The 17,337-nt window shown below is 45.6% G+C and overlaps 1 protein-coding gene across 2 annotated transcripts in view; it reads left to right on the forward strand.

Moving 5' to 3' along the window:
* The window catches only part of EEFSEC (eukaryotic elongation factor, selenocysteine-tRNA specific), a 223,086-nt gene extending 208,542 nt beyond the window's left edge, over positions 1 to 14,544 (forward strand). For both annotated transcript variants that reach the window (XM_073351382.1, XM_073351381.1), the window contains one exon: positions 12,624 to 14,544. In XM_073351382.1, coding sequence (XP_073207483.1) covers positions 12,624 to 12,674 — 51 coding nt within the window. In that variant the 3' untranslated portion in view covers positions 12,675 to 14,544. The remainder of the gene's footprint in view (positions 1 to 12,623) is intronic.
* Positions 14,545 to 17,337: the final 2,793 nt, after the last annotated feature.

Genomic DNA, 17,337 nt, shown 5'->3' on the forward strand with positions numbered 1-17,337 from the left:
ATCCTTGCATCACAAGGGAACTGAATCTTTCACATTTTTGGTGGGAATGGAGGGAAAGAGAACTTGCTTGGAGAAACAGACTGCATCGAGGCTTGGAGGGGGGGAGGGGAAGAAAAGTTCATAACAGTTTCATTCTCTCAGGGGTTAACAGGGCATTTGTCTTTCTTTCTTAGAAATATGTTCAAATACCAGAAATTTTCTATGGGCTGAAGAAGGGAGGAAGTAAACCCCCAAACCCTGAATCACAAGGCTGTGTTCATTTGATTTTAAATGTTGCTGAACTGTTCGCCTGGTGGAGAAAACCACAACTTGAATATTACCACATTTTACAAACTGAAGGCTCTGCCTTGGGATACAGGGACAATTTATTAGTGGAAATATCTTTAATTAATTTGTGCACAAGTTCGTGTTTTTCTTTAATTCTTCTCCCCAGGCTCTTGACCCACAGTAATGAAATCCGAGAGCCCTTTTCAGAAAATGACTTTCTCAGCATTTTTGTTCCTTTTAAAGTTAAGTGTATCGCATAATGACCATGAAATGTTATCCTTTATTAGGAACACACTTTTCACTGAGAGTCTTCAAATAGACTTTATTACCAAGAGCTCTGTGCTAAGCTGCCGTCCACTGCCTTCCAGTCAGACAGGCCTGGCTTTGAACTCCACGCGCTGGTGCCTTGGAGGGCACGAGTTCTTCTCTGGTGGCTCTGTGTGGACTCTCTCTCTGTGAAGGAGGTGGGTCACCATTTCACTGGTCTGGCTCGATCTTGAGAGGCTAAGCAGAAAATGAGGACTTGAGCAACAGTGGCCAAAAGTAGCCTGACAAACATTCACAGTCCACCCTCAGCTCCAGCCCACTCATGTCACAAGCCTTTTCTTTTGAGCACATACTGTAGAAGAGAGGTGAGGGTTTACTTGTGATTTAGGCAGCAACCTTCCTTGGTCTGGGGACTCTTGCAGACAATGCACTCACACTGTGTTGCCCCTGTGAGTGAGCTGATCCCCCGCCCTCCCCAGTAATGAGGTTGAGGATTCCCAGTGTGTGCTGTTTTTTGGCCATGGAAGTACAGGCCTCAGTTCTAGCCCCCATAATCCTCTATGCTAAATTTCAGTGGGGGCTGCCACAGGCCAGAGAGCTGCCCTGGGCCTAGGCCAGAGCAGTGAAGGAGAAGCTTGGGGTGAGCAGGGTTTCATCCCCCTGTTTTACAAACCATTGCTGGAGAAGGGCACCCCAGTGAGATTTCCGTATTGTTCTAAAGATTGGATTTACGTGGTGCCTTTCAGCAGAAAGGATCCCAAAATGCTGTACAATGGCCTGGGATATATAGAGATCACTCGTGCAGCCAGCTCTGGGGTGGCATATGGGAGTGTTAGCAACAGCGGCCCGACACAGTGAGGTGGTCTGAGGGGAAGTGAGGCCCATGAGGTAATTGTAGAGAGGTGGACTCTTGCTTACACAAGGCTGAATTTGACTAGGTTCTTGGGATTAGCACCCCTGCTCTTGAGAGAGACGTAATGAGATCTTTAATGACAACAGATGACCAAGACCTTGGATTTACATCCTGTCTGAAATCTGGTTCCCCCGCAACAAAAAGCCCAGCATTCTCTAACACAATGTTTGAGGCACTGGTGCAGTGCTGGCTCTGAGGAAAGAGTACTGCCTGTGGCATAGCCAAGACTGGGTTTTCTTTGAGAGTTTCCCATCCAAATACTGATCACGCTTGATCCTGATTAGTCTATGAAAGCTGAGGCGATTGCAGGCCATGGTGGTATAACATGGCCACATAGAAATTATACATGTAGTGAGCATTAATGAACGGCTCAACTGAAGCACCAAGCTGAATCCACTGCTCCCATGTTCCCAGATCTGAGCTTCCCAGTTCAGGCCTGCCTCTGTGTGAGAGGCAGAAAGATCATCATTCACCTCCCGTTTCTTCTTAGTTTGATGTCTTATCCAAATCAACTAAACCCATAATGGAGTCTCCCTGACTCCCTGCCACCAAATCCACCCCCTCACCTAATTTGATATTGCTTATCTCATAGAAATGATTTTTGTTTAAAAAAATAAAATAAAGGACAGGTTCACAAAAGGGCTAGCCCATTGTTGTGAGGTGGAATGTCACCTTATCCTTGTCCAGTTTTTGCTCTAATTTGGTTAGGCCGCGGCCCAGGCATGTGAACAATTTGCTTTGTTTTTGTTGTTGACGATTGACCACAAGAACATTGGCTGCATGTGCTTTTTGTTTGGTTGCAGTTTAACAGCTGTTCCCATCAAAATAACCCTGTTTCTGCTAGCTTGATTTCTGTTTTAGTTACTCTGACCCAACTTTCCAGACCAGAAACCTTCGCCCCCCCACAACCCTTCCCCATTTTTCTGGCCCCCTTCCTTGTCCACCCCACCATCACCTTCGTAACCCTTTTGGTTATTTCAACCTTCTTGATTAAACCGGCCCCCAATTATTATCAAGAAGATTCAGGAAGGAGGATGAAAAAAGGAAACATAATCTTATCTGAGAATAGAAACTATGATAAGGGCCCCCTATCTAGGCGCTGCAGTGTCCCTCGTGGTGGGGCCGCAGCAGTTCCTTTGAAAATAATCACCAACTCCATCTCTGCTAAATCACCTTTCACACAGCTCTGGCCTTTGATACAAAGGCCTCTGGCAAAATTAGAGCAGGATTGTGTAGACCCTAGAGAGAGAGCATTAAATGCTCGAGATCAGAATTCGGGGGCGCCCAGCTATAATTGCATAGGAGGAACCTCTCTGTTATTTTTGCAGAGGGGAGGACGTGCGCGTGTGTGTAGTTGGCCTTGCTTGCTACCAGACAGGCAATGGGTTACGAAGAGAGACATGAGGGGCTAATTAACCAGCCTTTGTGACTTTTAACAATGCACACTGGAGGGGTAAATGATGGACAAAATGTGGTGATGTGCCTGGTGCACAAATACTATTATAGACTGATTTGGGTGAAGCACTGTGCAGGACAATCCTGTAATGGACAGGGGTGAACAAGACCAAATAGGTGTCCTTTAGTTCTAGTTTCTTTTCTTCTGATGACCTCTGTTTTCATGGTCAGGAGGCATGGCCCGGGGGTCAAAATCTTTATTTTTGTTTAATCTCTGCTGAAGTGAGTTTCACGGTCTCATATGCTAATAGTCCCTGCTGGGCACATCACAAAACCAGGGCACCAGTCAAGACAACTGGTGGCCTTTTTTTCATGACTCTTCGTGGCCTGGAATAGTGTTGGTACAGCGAGGGAGAATCTGGGGGCTGGAAGAATAGAATGTGCTGTGGAGTCAGGACTGAGGTGCACTGGCTGAGCTGTGCAGGGGTACAGCTGCTGCTGCTGCTGAAATAGCAGGGCTATGGAAATAGGAGTTATGATCAAATGTGTTCTGTAAGTGCTCTCTCTCTAGGCTGTGATTTTTGTGGGCCCTAATTGAGACATCGTAAAGAGGACTGATTTCCAAAAAAAAAAAAAAATTGCTATATTATACCTGCCCTCTGAAAATGAGAGTTGGGGACCCAAAAACTGAAGTAGAAAAATGTTGGCCTCAGTCTTCAGCTTCCTACTCTCATACTGACCAGGGCTTTATCTCTTTTGGAATTTATCCAAATTGGAGAAATCTCAGCAGAACAGTCTATTATGCAAGTGGTTTAGCTATTTCCACTCAGCCAGATTATCCTTCTGCATGATATTTCCTCTTCAACTCCCAGACAGAACCAAGAGACATGTTTTAAAAAAACAACCAAACAAACCCTGTTCTTTCTGAATATAAAGTTTGGGGAATTGCTTGGGGCAGGCATGGCGGTGAAGCTGTTACATTTTTATGAGTTAACTTAAGTGGAGAAACCAGGTTAAACTCCTTGCAGTCAGTGTAACAGGGCTTTTCTGAATGAAACCTTGTGATAATTAATTAGGTCACCCCCAACTAGCTTCTCTCATGTGCTCTCATCATGACATTGTGATACAGAGATGGGGACATGACAGTCTTATGACATTGTTTCTGGTACCCAGTGACTGAGTGTGACGTTGAGATCAGACCTTTAAGGTAAAAAGTTTCCAAAGTGACAACCATATGGCTTGGAAGCAACTTGCAGTAATGGGAGACTGACATAAGAAGCAGCAGATAAACATAAAAACCTTTGTCTTCCTGCTGATCTGGTTTCCAGGACTCTGGCATAAAGAGAGAGCTAGGAGCTAGTGTAAAGTCCATTGAGAGTGAGCATAGTGAGGTGTTGGTCTGTAACATTGCCAGAGTCCATGTGGGATAAGGTGACCAGAGACTATGGCAAAAATTTTAGCATCACCCTTTCTGCCCCAATTTTTCCAAATACTTAGAATGTGCCCTTTGGGTCTTTTCCTCCCATTCTCGCTCCATGACAGCGTGAATTATGGATGGAGGTGCCAGCCTCAACTTTAAATTTCCTGTCTCTTGTTGATTTGTGGGATATTCATACCAGAGAAAAATGCATTGATTCGTGGGGCATTCATACCAGGCTAAATGGTGAAAGTTAAACATAAATCCATTTTACCTTTAATTAGTTTTGATATCGTTTTCTTTATTTCTGTAGCTGGCTATAAGATGGAGCCAAGCCGCAACCCCAAAATTAAACCTCTCTGTATTTTGGAGAAGCTCAGATCTGGATCCCAAACTCTATAATGGGCTGAACCAAAACTCCGGATGGCTCAGAAGACCGTGCCTTTACTTTTGCTTTGCATTTATAGTTAGACACATTTGCACCTCCAGAGATCTTACACGTGGACTTATACAGACAAAAGCAACCCCTTTCAGTTCTAATGGTCTGAGATATTGTTAGTCACCAGGGGAAGGGAATTTTTCATGTGATATTTAACCCGATAGGGTCCCTTTAGTATTGCACGTGCACGACTGGCACATGTGCTCTGTTTTCAGATGCTGTCTCCAGTGCACCTTTTAAGGAGGGGTTCAAGGGGCGATTGCTCAATCTGTAACCTTCCTGCACTTCCTGCAGAGCTCTCTCTTAAATTATTTTTTATCAAAAAGGCCCAGAAATTTTGATAGCGCCCATCTCCTCATCTCCCCTATCAGGGAGGATAATAAAGAAGAACTGTCATTTCCCTGGCGGTCGCTTTGTTGGCCCTGCTGCTTTCCAAGATAAAGACATGGCGGCTATTTTGGGTTCTATATCAAAAGGCTGATTTGGCTGCTTGATTATATATAAAATATAGATTTAAAGCTTAACTTATGTTTCCGAAAGTGAGTCAATAGCAGGGTAGAGCCTGACACATTTGTTACGATCACTAAAGAGCTTTGCTGGGCTTGTTGAAGCTCACAGGGGCTGGAGGGGCTTTAAAAATGCTGTTTGGATCCAGTATATTAAAATCTGACCTGCTCCGAATATATTATTTATGAATGATCATGTAATGATTGATAACTGCTTTGGGAGGAAATATTTTCTCTCTTGATTATTCTTCTACCCCTAGGTTTCTGGAGTCACCTCCTGGGAAGGAATTACGCCCCCCTTTATCCCCAGAGGAACAGGCAAGGGACAAGTGCAAACTCCCAAACAGCTGTTGCCCACAAATGCCACAATCCAGCAAAGCACATGAGTAGCACCACTGACATCAAGCACATGGTTAAGTGCTTTGCTGGGTCAAACCTTAGTATTTGTGCCTAGGGGTTGGTGTGCGCAGAGTCACTGTTGACCACCTTGGAAACGGGCAGTTAGGAAGCTCAGGGGCATCAGTCTTAAGCAAGTCTCTTTTAGGATCCAAACTTGTGGCACTTGAAGCAAGAAGGCCCACAGTGCTTTTCGGTGTGTTGAACCAGCAGACACGTGTCTGAAATCCGTAGTCCTTTAATGAGGAGAGGCTGAAACCAAACCCCAGATTCAAAACTCCCCAAACACGGGGGATGGTCAAAGCCTGCACCATCATCTAGGTCTGAGTTGTGCAAGTGGGCCAAACCAAAAGCCCTCCTGTAACGTCCTCACACCTCCATGCATTCAGAAATGGTGATGATGAGCTTGAATGTCAGTGCTGGTCCTCTATGCATGCACTGCATCATCAGTTCCAGTGTCTGGCTTAAGAGATGTGGCAGGGGTAAAGGGAAATGGGTTTAATCCTTCCTCTGGGGCCATTCCCAGAAGGTTGCGATGAGGAACTTTTCTTCTGCTCTCACCTTTGGCGTTCTAGAGGGTTCAGTTTTCTCTCCTGTGTTGTTCAATATCTGCATGCAACTGGTAGGGGAAAATGCGCAACCCATGGGCTCAAAGGCCAAAAATATGTAGACAGCACTCAGTTTATTCTTCATATCCAGCATAAACACCACTGTCACCCAGCAATGACAGTGTCTGGCTGAAACCAGCTCAGGAATGAAAGAGTTTTGGCTGAAGTAAGATCCAAGCAAGATGGAGGTTTTGTGTTTTAGGTAGAGGGGAAAGAGTTTGAAGGACTTGCCATGCTGCTGAAATCTCCATCAATCCAGGACGTATGTGCCCATAGTTGTCAGGTTAGCCTGCAGTCAGTCTAGGAATCCTTCTGGACTCTCTTTGGAAAAGGATGCTCACCCAGCCATCAGCTACAAAGCAATCAGTCTGCCACTGACAGCAAGTATGGCGACTGTGGCCCATCATATCCAGTGACAGTATGACCTCAGTCACACACACTTTCATTACCTCCAGCCTCGATTAGTGTGAGGGAGAGGCTTTGGCTTGACTGCACACACCTCGGAAAGAATGCAGCAGTGCCCCGTCAGTAACACAAGTTACTAAGAGCACATCACTGCTGTTCTCTGCTCACTCCTCTGTCTCCTTTTTGAATACTGAGTCAGATTTAAGGTTTCTATACTTATTTTTAAGGCCCCAGTGGTTTGGGTTCAGCATGTCTATAGGGCTGTCTTGCACTCCACAACCTCAACTGCCTGTGTTAGCTCTGTTACCTGGGAACAATGAGACTGCCTGCTTCCAAGATGGAGCTTTGTGGGCAGGACATGGGGCTCTCTTGAGGCTTTGTCATTTACTTGTATTGGAGCTCAGAACAATCACAGAGCTCTCCACCCTCAGGTTTAAAAGTCAATCCCACGCCATTGACCTCGCTTTCCTACACAGCAGCTAATAGTCTGTTGTCACCTCAGGAACAAACACAATCTCACGTACCTCATTTCCCCCGTGGGGTGGAGTGGAGAGGAAATTTGACTGACGTAAGTCACCTTGAATGGCGTTTAACTATTGGGAGTTGCTCAGATATTTCAGTGGTGGACACACGACAAAAACTTGAGCAGAGTAGAATGGAAATAAGAGCTAATGGTAGGTCTAGATTTGAGTTTTGTGAGTGGTCTCCATTTTTATGGAGCCAAAACCCAGATCCAAACACTCACTAATGCTGGGGTCTTAGAAATCAAGGTCTGATCCAGAGTTTGCAGTCTGAGCCCCTCTGTAGTAAAGGCCACTCACTGGCTCCTTCTTTCCTATCTACCCTATGCACATGGGTTTCTGAGGGTGCCTTCATCTCCATTTGTTACACTTTGAACGTCAGACCATGAAGAACCATGGGTACATTTCAGTGCCTCTCTCTCTCATGGTGCCTGGCAGCACAGTGTGGTGATAAAGTTCTAGGAAGAGGAAGACAACACTTTGCAGGACCCACGGGGGGTCTCACCATAGACACCTGCCATAAAAAAACTGACGAGAGCATAGCGATGAGGTCAGTGCAGCAATTTGAACTTGCCAGGAAGCGGGGGCTGGAGCCATCCGTGCCTTGGCTGATAGGTCTCTGGGGCTTGTCTTTCCACACCCCCCCCCCCAAACCCTGCAATCGCTCTTTGCAAGAGCTTCGCTGCTTCCAGGGGGAAGGAGTGCTAAGTAACTTGATGCCTTTATTGTCTTTATAACATGAACCAATTTGTCAGCAAACTACTGTGCAGCCTGATGCGTGGTTGCACAGAGGGCCGGGCTAGCAGAAAGGAGGGGTATTTTGCCACTAGTTTAAGCATCGTTCTTTTTAAAAGAATATAAACATACTGTATAGAGCTGGCTCATTAGACACTTGCCCAGTGGCATTATTGTTTTAATTAAATAACTTCCCAGGAGGAGCTGAGTTTTCAGTAATAATAGTACTTTGCCCTCCTTATACCACCTTCCCTCTGAGGATCTCCATGTGCTTTACAAACATGAGCGAGCTAATCTCATCCCCCATATGGAATAGATCACTTATACGTTCTCCACATTTTACAGACAGGGAAACTGAGGCATAAAAAGCTTCAGTGACTAGCCCCAAGATACCTTGGCTACTGGTTCCTAGTCAGGTTAGGAGGGCTCCTAGTCATCTGTCTTAACCATAAGGCCATAAAGTCAGTGTGACAGAATTGATAGCTCTCACCTCTGAACCCAGCAGGTCCTGTGTAGATCTCCACGAAGCATGACGAGAGATCACGTCCACCTGCCTTCATATTCTGTTATTAAGCTCAGATTTCTAGTTGTCGTGAATCCTGGCCCACTTTTGGGGAAACCATGGTTGAGTTGTGGGCATAGGTGCTGGAACTAGAGGTGCTGGGGATACGGCAGCACCCCTGGCTAGAAGTGGTTTCCATCATATACAGAGTTTACAGTTTGGTGCAATAGCTGTCTGCACCCCCACCGTACAAATTGTTCCAGCGCTCCTGGTTGTGGGTATTGGGGAGGGATTTACAGTTTGTCAGAATTCAGTTGTTGCAGGTCTACTTAAACCTGCAGAGGGGTTGGGGGGAGTTAGATTCTTGGGTGAGACCCCTCAAATAATCCCACCCCCTGATCCACCATGACCTAACCTGCATGATGGTAGACAACTGTAGTTGTGGGGTCAAATTCCATACCAGGTCTCAGGATCTTACATGGTATTGTTCATGAGACAGCTGGAGTACTGCATGGAAGGCATCAAGTCAAGACCCCTCTGTGACTGCCACAAATGCACCAATAAGACAGATCTGTCATGATGTACCATTTTGGGGTATGTGCACACAGCACTGCCCTCTACTGAATGGACTCAGACCTGCTTAACTCTCTAGTGTTCTTGCCCTCCAATAGTTGCAGTGTACAAAAGAGATAATATGATGTCTTACTCATGATAACTAAGGGACGAGTCAGTGATTTTAGAGCAGAAAGTTGAGAGTTCTGTTCCTCATGCTTTATGAGCTAAAGCAGATGTTTGTGTTCAAAGTATATGCATGGTTGTGTATCCAAGGGCTATGTGTTTGTGAGCAGAGCTTGCCATGTGCCTTACTGGGTGCAGACACATTCTGACAGTTGTGTGTATCCACATCTTTACTTGTTTCATTAGCTCATCTTTGCAAGCTATGAATAAGGACAGGAGATTACTATGGTATGTAAAGTAAGTCTCTTGGCTACACTTCTTCAGTAGGGAGTCTGGCTGCTGAGATGGGATTCACTTGCTGAGAACCCAACTGCAGTCTGACAGCTATGGGATGGCTGTGTTTTTCCTCCTCCCTGTATTGACTTGTTTGGCATTTTGTTTTTTACTCCATTCCATGTTTAATGTGCTGCCTAGCATTGCTCAGGCTCTGCTTGTTGAAATACTCCATTAAATCCAGGTACCCTCGTAGCCTGAAACATGAAATATATAGAGTTTTTCCTCTAAAGTATAGTTTATGCAAATAATTCCCTCTCTGCATTCCTATGCTAGTCAGGCTCTGCATATCTGATTGGGCTCTTAATGACTTTTGGGAATCATTTAAATAGCTAGCTGACTGGCCCAGTTAATAATCAAAGCTGCAGCTCCTGGTAGTAGAAGTGATGGATGGCACAACCAAACTACCTCTCTGCACCAGTCCCTGGTTATTCCCAAACCCACGTTCGTCCATGGACCAGTTTTGCAATTTGCAGAAAATTGGCATGATGTTGTCAGATGTTCCCCAGTAGTAACGAGACACACACATTAATATACTGTGCAGACTGCTAGCCTGTTATCTCTGCATCTTGTCCTATCTCAGGCTGTGAGATTATTGGATCTTGTAAATTAAGCAGTGCTGGGACCAGGTGTTGCACGAGGGAGTGTTCAGTAGGTCACACACTTTACACTGTCTGATAGCCCACTTATGGCGTTTTGGTGCTATGTTAGTGGAAGTGCCATTTTTAGATGAGTCATAAGACAGAGGCCCTACCCACTCGTGCTTACTAGTTGATCTCATGGCATCCTTTCACAAGTGTATGAGAACTGGGCGTAATTGGTGCACTGTCTGCCTGAGTCTACAGAGAACCCGAAACAATTGCTCTGAGATATGTGAACTCCTCTAGGAACTTCCATAGGGTGTTAACTATGAACTCCTCTAGGGGCCAACTGCTCTGTGGGGTCCCAGGGACACCAATACTACCAGGGTCTTTGTGTGACCAGAGTTGAAGAGTGAAGTGAGCATCCCCCACCATCAACACTGGCTGCTGGGGTAAGTAAAGAGAAGCCATGCGCTGCCATCCCTGCCTCTGTTGGGATTACAGGGGACCTCTGCTGCCCCTGAGGGTTAGGAGGCCTTGTTGCCACTCCTGTGGGTTGGAGAAGACCCCATGTTACTCCCCCTTCCTTTCTAAGAGGGGAGTGCTACAGTGATGAGTCTGTATGAGAACCTATATAGATGAGTCTATAATACACCATATACGGAGTTCATTTACCCATTGCTGAAATGTAGCCACTTGAGGGCCAGAGTGGGGCAGCCGTTTTGCACAAGCATTATTGCTCATTCATTGGATTGAAACAGGGGACAGCATCTCCAACTAAAACAACAGGGGGAACTTAGGATGTTAGCTGATAACTACTCAAGTCAGAATTCGGCCATACAGAGAAACCTGGGCTGATGCTCTGGCTCATGCAAAAATTACCATGCTGCCTTTCATCAGCTGCAGGTGGATGGGGTTCTGTATCTCATCTAAAAGCCAGTGCTTCTTATCACAGTGGCTCCAATGGAGCCTAAATCCACGGATGTGAGTATTCTCTCCCCTTCCATCAAACCTATGAACCCTCTAGGTCCAGCCAAAGCCCCTTCCTTTCACCTGTGTAACACTTCCTTGCTGCCAACATGAAGTTCAGTCAGTGCTGATGTCATTTCCTTTCACTTAGTTGGACGATTTGGGCAGAGTTGCCTAAAACCAGGGAACACTGCTTTGAAGTTTCTTCTCTCTCCTATTCTTTTCCTGCATGTGAAATGCAGATTTTTGTGCATGTGAACAGATGGCTGCCCCAAGCCAAAGGCTTTTAATGGGAGGTATGTGAGGAAGCAGCCCTGTCTGCCTTCCTCCAAAACTGCTCTTTACTCAACTTTAACAGTAATATTGTATGTGATGGTTTCACCAAGCCTTTGTTGTCTGTGTTTCTGAAACACCCTGCTTAATTCACACTCATTGCATTTGAATAGAAAACTTCCTTATCATTCTAGGGCAAGTGAAGAGAAGCAATACCATGTTTGTTAAACAGGATCCATTTAAAGCTGTCAAAAGAGCCAACCTCGTCCTCCTTCCAAATTGGTTCTCTCCTTTTAAAGCGAAGGTTTATGCTGCTGAGAGCTGACTGGGAGGCCCTCGCTGACAGGGAGAGGGTGATCTCTGGCAAATGTGGTGCTGCTTGTCAACAGCTCTGCTTTTAAGACCCAGGATGGGGCTTATCTCCCCTCTTCTCATATCATCTGAAGGGTCAACGCTCCTCACTGTGGTCAAGACTTGAAGAGCTGCTGTAGTCACCGTGTGCTGCAAGCAACAAAAGTATCCTGAATTTCCCACCTGTCATCTTTGGATGTGGCCTTCACATCCAGCTCCTCTGGGAGTTTGAGGGAGAAGAGTCACTCCACACATGGAGCTCACCTGTGGTGGGGAAACTGTTACTTGGAGCTTGGGACAGGACTTGCTCCCAGACTACTGCTAGTTAAGCTGTAGCTCAAGGCAGGCTGGGAAATTCAGTCCTTGTAAAGATGGTCATTATACCAGGGGCCTCTTTCCCTGGCTGGGGCATGCTGAGAAATGGGAGCAGTCTGAGTTCCTCTATAAACAAGATCTCCCATGCCCATGAGAGCAGAGTGATATTAAGTGGGAGACAATGGAAAATTGCTTTCATCTGACATCCACAGAAACCTATAGTGGTAAAGCTGGGGGGAGGGTTTCAGAGTGGCTTCCATCTTGCCTGTCTGGATGGTTATTGCAGCATTTGCTTCACTGGTTTTATTTTAATGATGTATTTTGCACCATTTACTGTTTTACGCAGGTTTGGGTACTGCTGTCATTTGTAGTTACTCCATGTCTGGATTAGTGTTTGACCTTACAAGCCCAATTGTGATCCCAGTGTTCTTTTAGCCACCACAGCCCCAGGGCCTGAAGTCCTCTGCCCATCCCAAGAACAGGTACAGCATGGGCAGCAGCAGGGTGAGCTCTGTCACCTCCCATTGTGACTCAGCATTGACCTAGGTTGCTCACCTGATGGAAGGAGGGGTAAGGTTGTGCCCATTCATTCCTTGTCCTCTCTACTGAGTCTGCTAACAAGGCTGTTGGTTAGCACTTGTACCTTGGAAAGAGGGCACCTGTTCACTAGGAAATGGACTTGCGAGCCATCAACTCTCATTTCACGTAGACAATCAAACAGCCTCCTAATGGCTTATCTAATTCTCTTTCAGTACCATGGGACTGGACATCTCTACAAAGGAGAAGTTGCACATCTGAGATGAAAGCCCAGTGGAGGGGACAGGACCAAGTGATCTCTCTCCTCCCTGGTCACCACAGCAGCAGGTGACATACTTGTGAAAGTGCAGGTGCAAGTTCAAATAAATGTCACGTCTGCTGGCCGGTCCAGTAGATCAATTTGGCAGGTCTGTCTCTTTGCATATTTGTGTGGTAGCATATTTCTCTGTCTCTCTCTGATGCTATCATGACCCAAGCTGTTTTGTAATTTGGTTGACAGATGCAGTCACTATTTATAATTACTTATTTAAGCAAGAGTAAAATCAAGTGACTTACTAACTGTATCCAAACTGCTGACCTTAATGTATTTTAAAAGTTTATCGGATACTGAACCTCAAATGACCCATGGATGGATCTGGAATAATAATTTTCCTAATCCTCAAGTCATTATCTTAAAAGGAATGCATTGTTCTCCTAATTAAGTCCGTCCACATGCTGTGCATCCTCCATGCAAATGCACTGTGCATAAACTAATTAAAGGAAATATACAACCACAAGGACTCAAACTGTCTTTTATGCAGTTTTTTTGAATTATAGGGAATCTCCTCCCTCCCCCACGTTCACAGTCTGCAGTGAAGAATAACATCCCAACCTGCAACGAAAACCAGTGAGCAGTTGTGGATCAGTGTTTGGAATTGCCAGAACTTTATTATTAATTATTTGGGGAATGTTGTGCTTAGCAGCCCCAGCTGAGATCTGGATCCCTGTGTACGCACACGTAGGCAGTGTACATACATGTAGTCCCTGCCCTGAAGAGCTTACAAACGGAATAGATAAGATGGACAAAAGAAGTTGTACTGTCCCTGTTCTACGGTTGAGGAAGTGTGGCACAGAGGGGTTCAGTGACTTTCTCCAGGTCACACGGGGAGGAAGTATGTGGCAGAGCTGGGAATGGAACTCGGTATCTCGAGTCCCAGTCCAGTGCCATAACCCTCCTTCCTCTCAATTTAAATAACAGGCCCACAAAGCCTCACAAGTCTAGACATAGCAGCAGCTGTGCAGAAACTCCATTATAACACTCAGTGGCACCAAACATTGACTAGTTGGTGGGAGAGTGGATGGGCGGGGTGGGTTCCTGGTGTCTACTATATTTCGTATTCTGTTTGTGTCATGCATAGAGAGAAATGGGATTCCCATAAACTGACAATGCCACTGTGACACCCTGGCACCCCTTTATTCACCACTATTCTGTAATTAGGTTATGTTTTGCACAAAGTATGCCTTGTCAGGTCTCATTCTAAAAGTCTTGATCTGTTAGACATTAATAGCTCATTGGATTGTATGTGCTATCGTCGTATGTGAAGTTACGAAGTTTGGCTATGTATGTATTACTGAAACATGTGAAGTTGATAACACCCACAGACAGCCTTTCAGGTACAACAGCAAAAAGGCCAAACAATGTTAGTGGCTTATTGAGGAAATGCACAAAAGCACAAGGATTAGCCCAGGAACTGTGTACAATAGAAACCTCTCAGAGATAGCACTACATAGTGGGAACTGTTTGACCCAGGTCACAGGAAAAGAGCTTTCCAGCAAGTGGGGAAAAGATATAAAAGGGAGCAATGATACCATGATGGTACATCACTCCCCGTACAACACCACACCTGGAAAACCCTGAGGAACAAAGACTGAACTGGGGGGATATGATGGTCCCAGGCTAAAGGGATTTCTAGCCTGTGTATGAAAATCTGGGAAACCCAAGCTGCGAAGCAAAGGCAGCTTGTGCCTTAAGAATCTACCAGCCTGTTTATCACCAGGGTGAGAATTTACTAATTTATCTCCTACCTATCTAGTATGTTAAGCTCAGTTTGCGGTTTTGTTTATTTACTAGGTAATCTGGTTTGATCTGTTTGCTATCTCTTATAATCACTTAAAATCTACCCTTTTGTAGTTAATAAACTTATTTTATGTTTTAATCCAAACCAGTGTGTGTTTGACCAAGGTGTCTGGGGAAAATCTCAGCTTGGTTACTACAAGTGTGCATGGTCCTCTTCACATTGAGGGAGAGGCTGACCGGGTATTAAACCTATATACTGGCCAGATTTAATCAGGGCAGGAAAGTACTGCTCTGGGGTCCTAGGCTGGGAGGCTGGTGGTTAGAGAGCCTGCATGTAACTACAGCTAGGTGTGTCCCTACCTGTGGGAATGCTGGTGAAAGTGCAGGCTTGAAGGGCTTTTCAGCTTGTCACAGCAGCACAGTGTAAGAGGGAGCCCAGGCTGGTGGGTCAGAGGGCTCAGTGGTACCCCAGTTCCAAGTGGCACTCTGGGGGGAACCTGTCACAACTATGTTTTAAGGATAATCAAGCCCCCCTCTTATTCCCCATTAGGGTGAATTCTGCAAACACCCTCAGGGCAAATTTTCAGCCCTGGCCTCTTCCCCCGCCCCCCTCCCCCAGCATGGCATATAGGCATAGATTTTTGAGGCCAGAAGTTACCATTAGATCATCTGTTCTAACCTCTTCTATATCACAGGCCATTACATTTCATCCAGTTACCCCTTTATTGATCCCAGTAACTGGTGCTTGACCAAAGCAGTAAAGGCTTGTGACTGTGCATATGAAAGTAGGCACCCAATTTGAATGCACAGAGGGTTTTATGTGCACAGAATGTGTGCTGTCAGGTGCACATGCAAAATCTGGTGTACAGAAATGAGTAGAACATAGCCCAGTCCAGGTCCCTTGGAGACTGGTTCATCATCCACATGGTCCACAGAGATGATACTGATACTGTGCACGAAACGTATTGAAGACTGACAAAGGAAAACATCTGACAAAGGAAAGAGATGTTAAATGTGCATGACCATCATCATAAAATACTCACCCATAACATCTCTTCATACACCTGCCACACCAGCACCGGCACCCACATTTCCCCACCATAGAACCCAGAACCCCCTTGCACATGCTATCCGCATATATCACGCACACTGGGTCAAACGTTCAGTCAGCCTCAAGCTGGCCTTCGTTCGTGTTTGGCTGTGGCTACTATGAATGATGCAATGTGAGGCACATTGGCATGGGAAGTTCGAGGGCAGCCTTTCCCCTTTAGCATGTAACTTCATTTTGTGCTATTGTTGCTATTAAGCTTGTGCTCTTTTCAGCAGCTGAGGCCATGGATATGTTTCTCCCCCCTATTTTTGCTCCTTTTGGAGCACAGAATCATTCTCTATCTGAAGAATGGCATTCAGTAATTATTCTATATGCTATCACCAGAGTGCTGTGGCATCAGCTGTTTCTTGGCCTTCTGGATGGAACCAAGCATAATATCAGTTCAGTATCTGACATGTCCTCTGTCATAGTGTGGAATGGCCTATATTCTGTGACGGAGAGAGAGAGGAGACTGTGACAGGGTGTCAGGTGCTAGGATTTTGCACAGAGAGGCAGAGAGATTCTGCTGACTCACCCTGGCAACCAGAACAAGTGGGTCCTATTAGCTTTAAATCAGGAGTATTATGAGTTCGAGCCTTTTTTGCGGCTGAGCGCACTATGGGGAGAGGCAAGGGCAGAGAAGTCCTTCAGGGAGACACCCTGGCAACATCTGTTAGGAGCGGGGTGGGAACGCTGCCTGCTTACACAAACCTGTTAGATTGACAGGTTTCAGAGTAGCAGCCGTGTTAGTCTGTATCCGCAAAAAGAAAAGGAGGACTTGTGGCACCTTAGAGACTAACCAATTTATTTGAGCATAAGCTTTCGTGAGCTACAGCCCACTTCATCAGATGCATCCTCTTCTTTCTGTTAGTTTGAGTTTCGCTACCCTAATCCAGTTGATATTTCAGCCAGATAATGGGAAAATTTGGACAGCATCAAGACGTAGGCTTATGCAGGTCTTCTCCCACTGCCGTCTAATTGTGTATGCCATAGTCATCTATGCTACATTGTGGGCTAAATTTTGGGTCCATTAGTCGGGCTCGCCATCTCATAGACTGAGTCAGCAGCAGCAGTCTCTGAGCACTGGCATTGGTTAGAACAATCCATGTGGGGTTCAGTGCAGGGGGGAGATGGGTGTGATTAATGGTGCAACCCCATGCAAATCCCAGTGGAAGAACATGATTAAGGCTCCGCAGAGAAACTGAGAATAGCAAAACTGAGTGAATTGGACACTCTGCAAAGGACTCTGGATGGTTCATGAATAGATAGGGACTGGTGAAGTACAAAGAACAGACCAACAGTAGCTAATGTTCACATTCAGGTGAGAACATACCACAGCTGCCTTCACCTTTGAGACAGCGAGTGAGAGAGAAAACATGGCTATGCTCTCAACTTTTTCAAGCCCATGTGAGAAGACTTCATGGCTACCTAGTAATTGGTTGAAATGTCTTGTAGTTGCCTGTCACCCCAGATCAGCACTTCAGAGTTCAGCAAATATCCCATTAGCTGGTTTCAAGTGACTGATTTATTGAGGCAAATAGATAAACCCATTTCAGGAAAGGACTAGTCACAGTATATGACTATCATCTGCCATGATACTAGCTAGGATGGCAACCCCAATAGGGCTCTGAGGGCTTAAGCAGACCACTAGCCGGGGCAGGAAAATATTCTCCCCCCATCATATGCTACTGGTCTCTAGGGATTTGTACCTTCCTCTGAAGTACCCGTCATTGGCCATTGTCAGTTACAGGGTGCTAGACTACACGGACTGTTGATCTGTTCT

This window comes from Lepidochelys kempii, chromosome 7 (genome assembly GCF_965140265.1).
Source record: "Lepidochelys kempii isolate rLepKem1 chromosome 7, rLepKem1.hap2, whole genome shotgun sequence".
Taxonomy (NCBI): Eukaryota; Metazoa; Chordata; order Testudines; family Cheloniidae; genus Lepidochelys; species Lepidochelys kempii.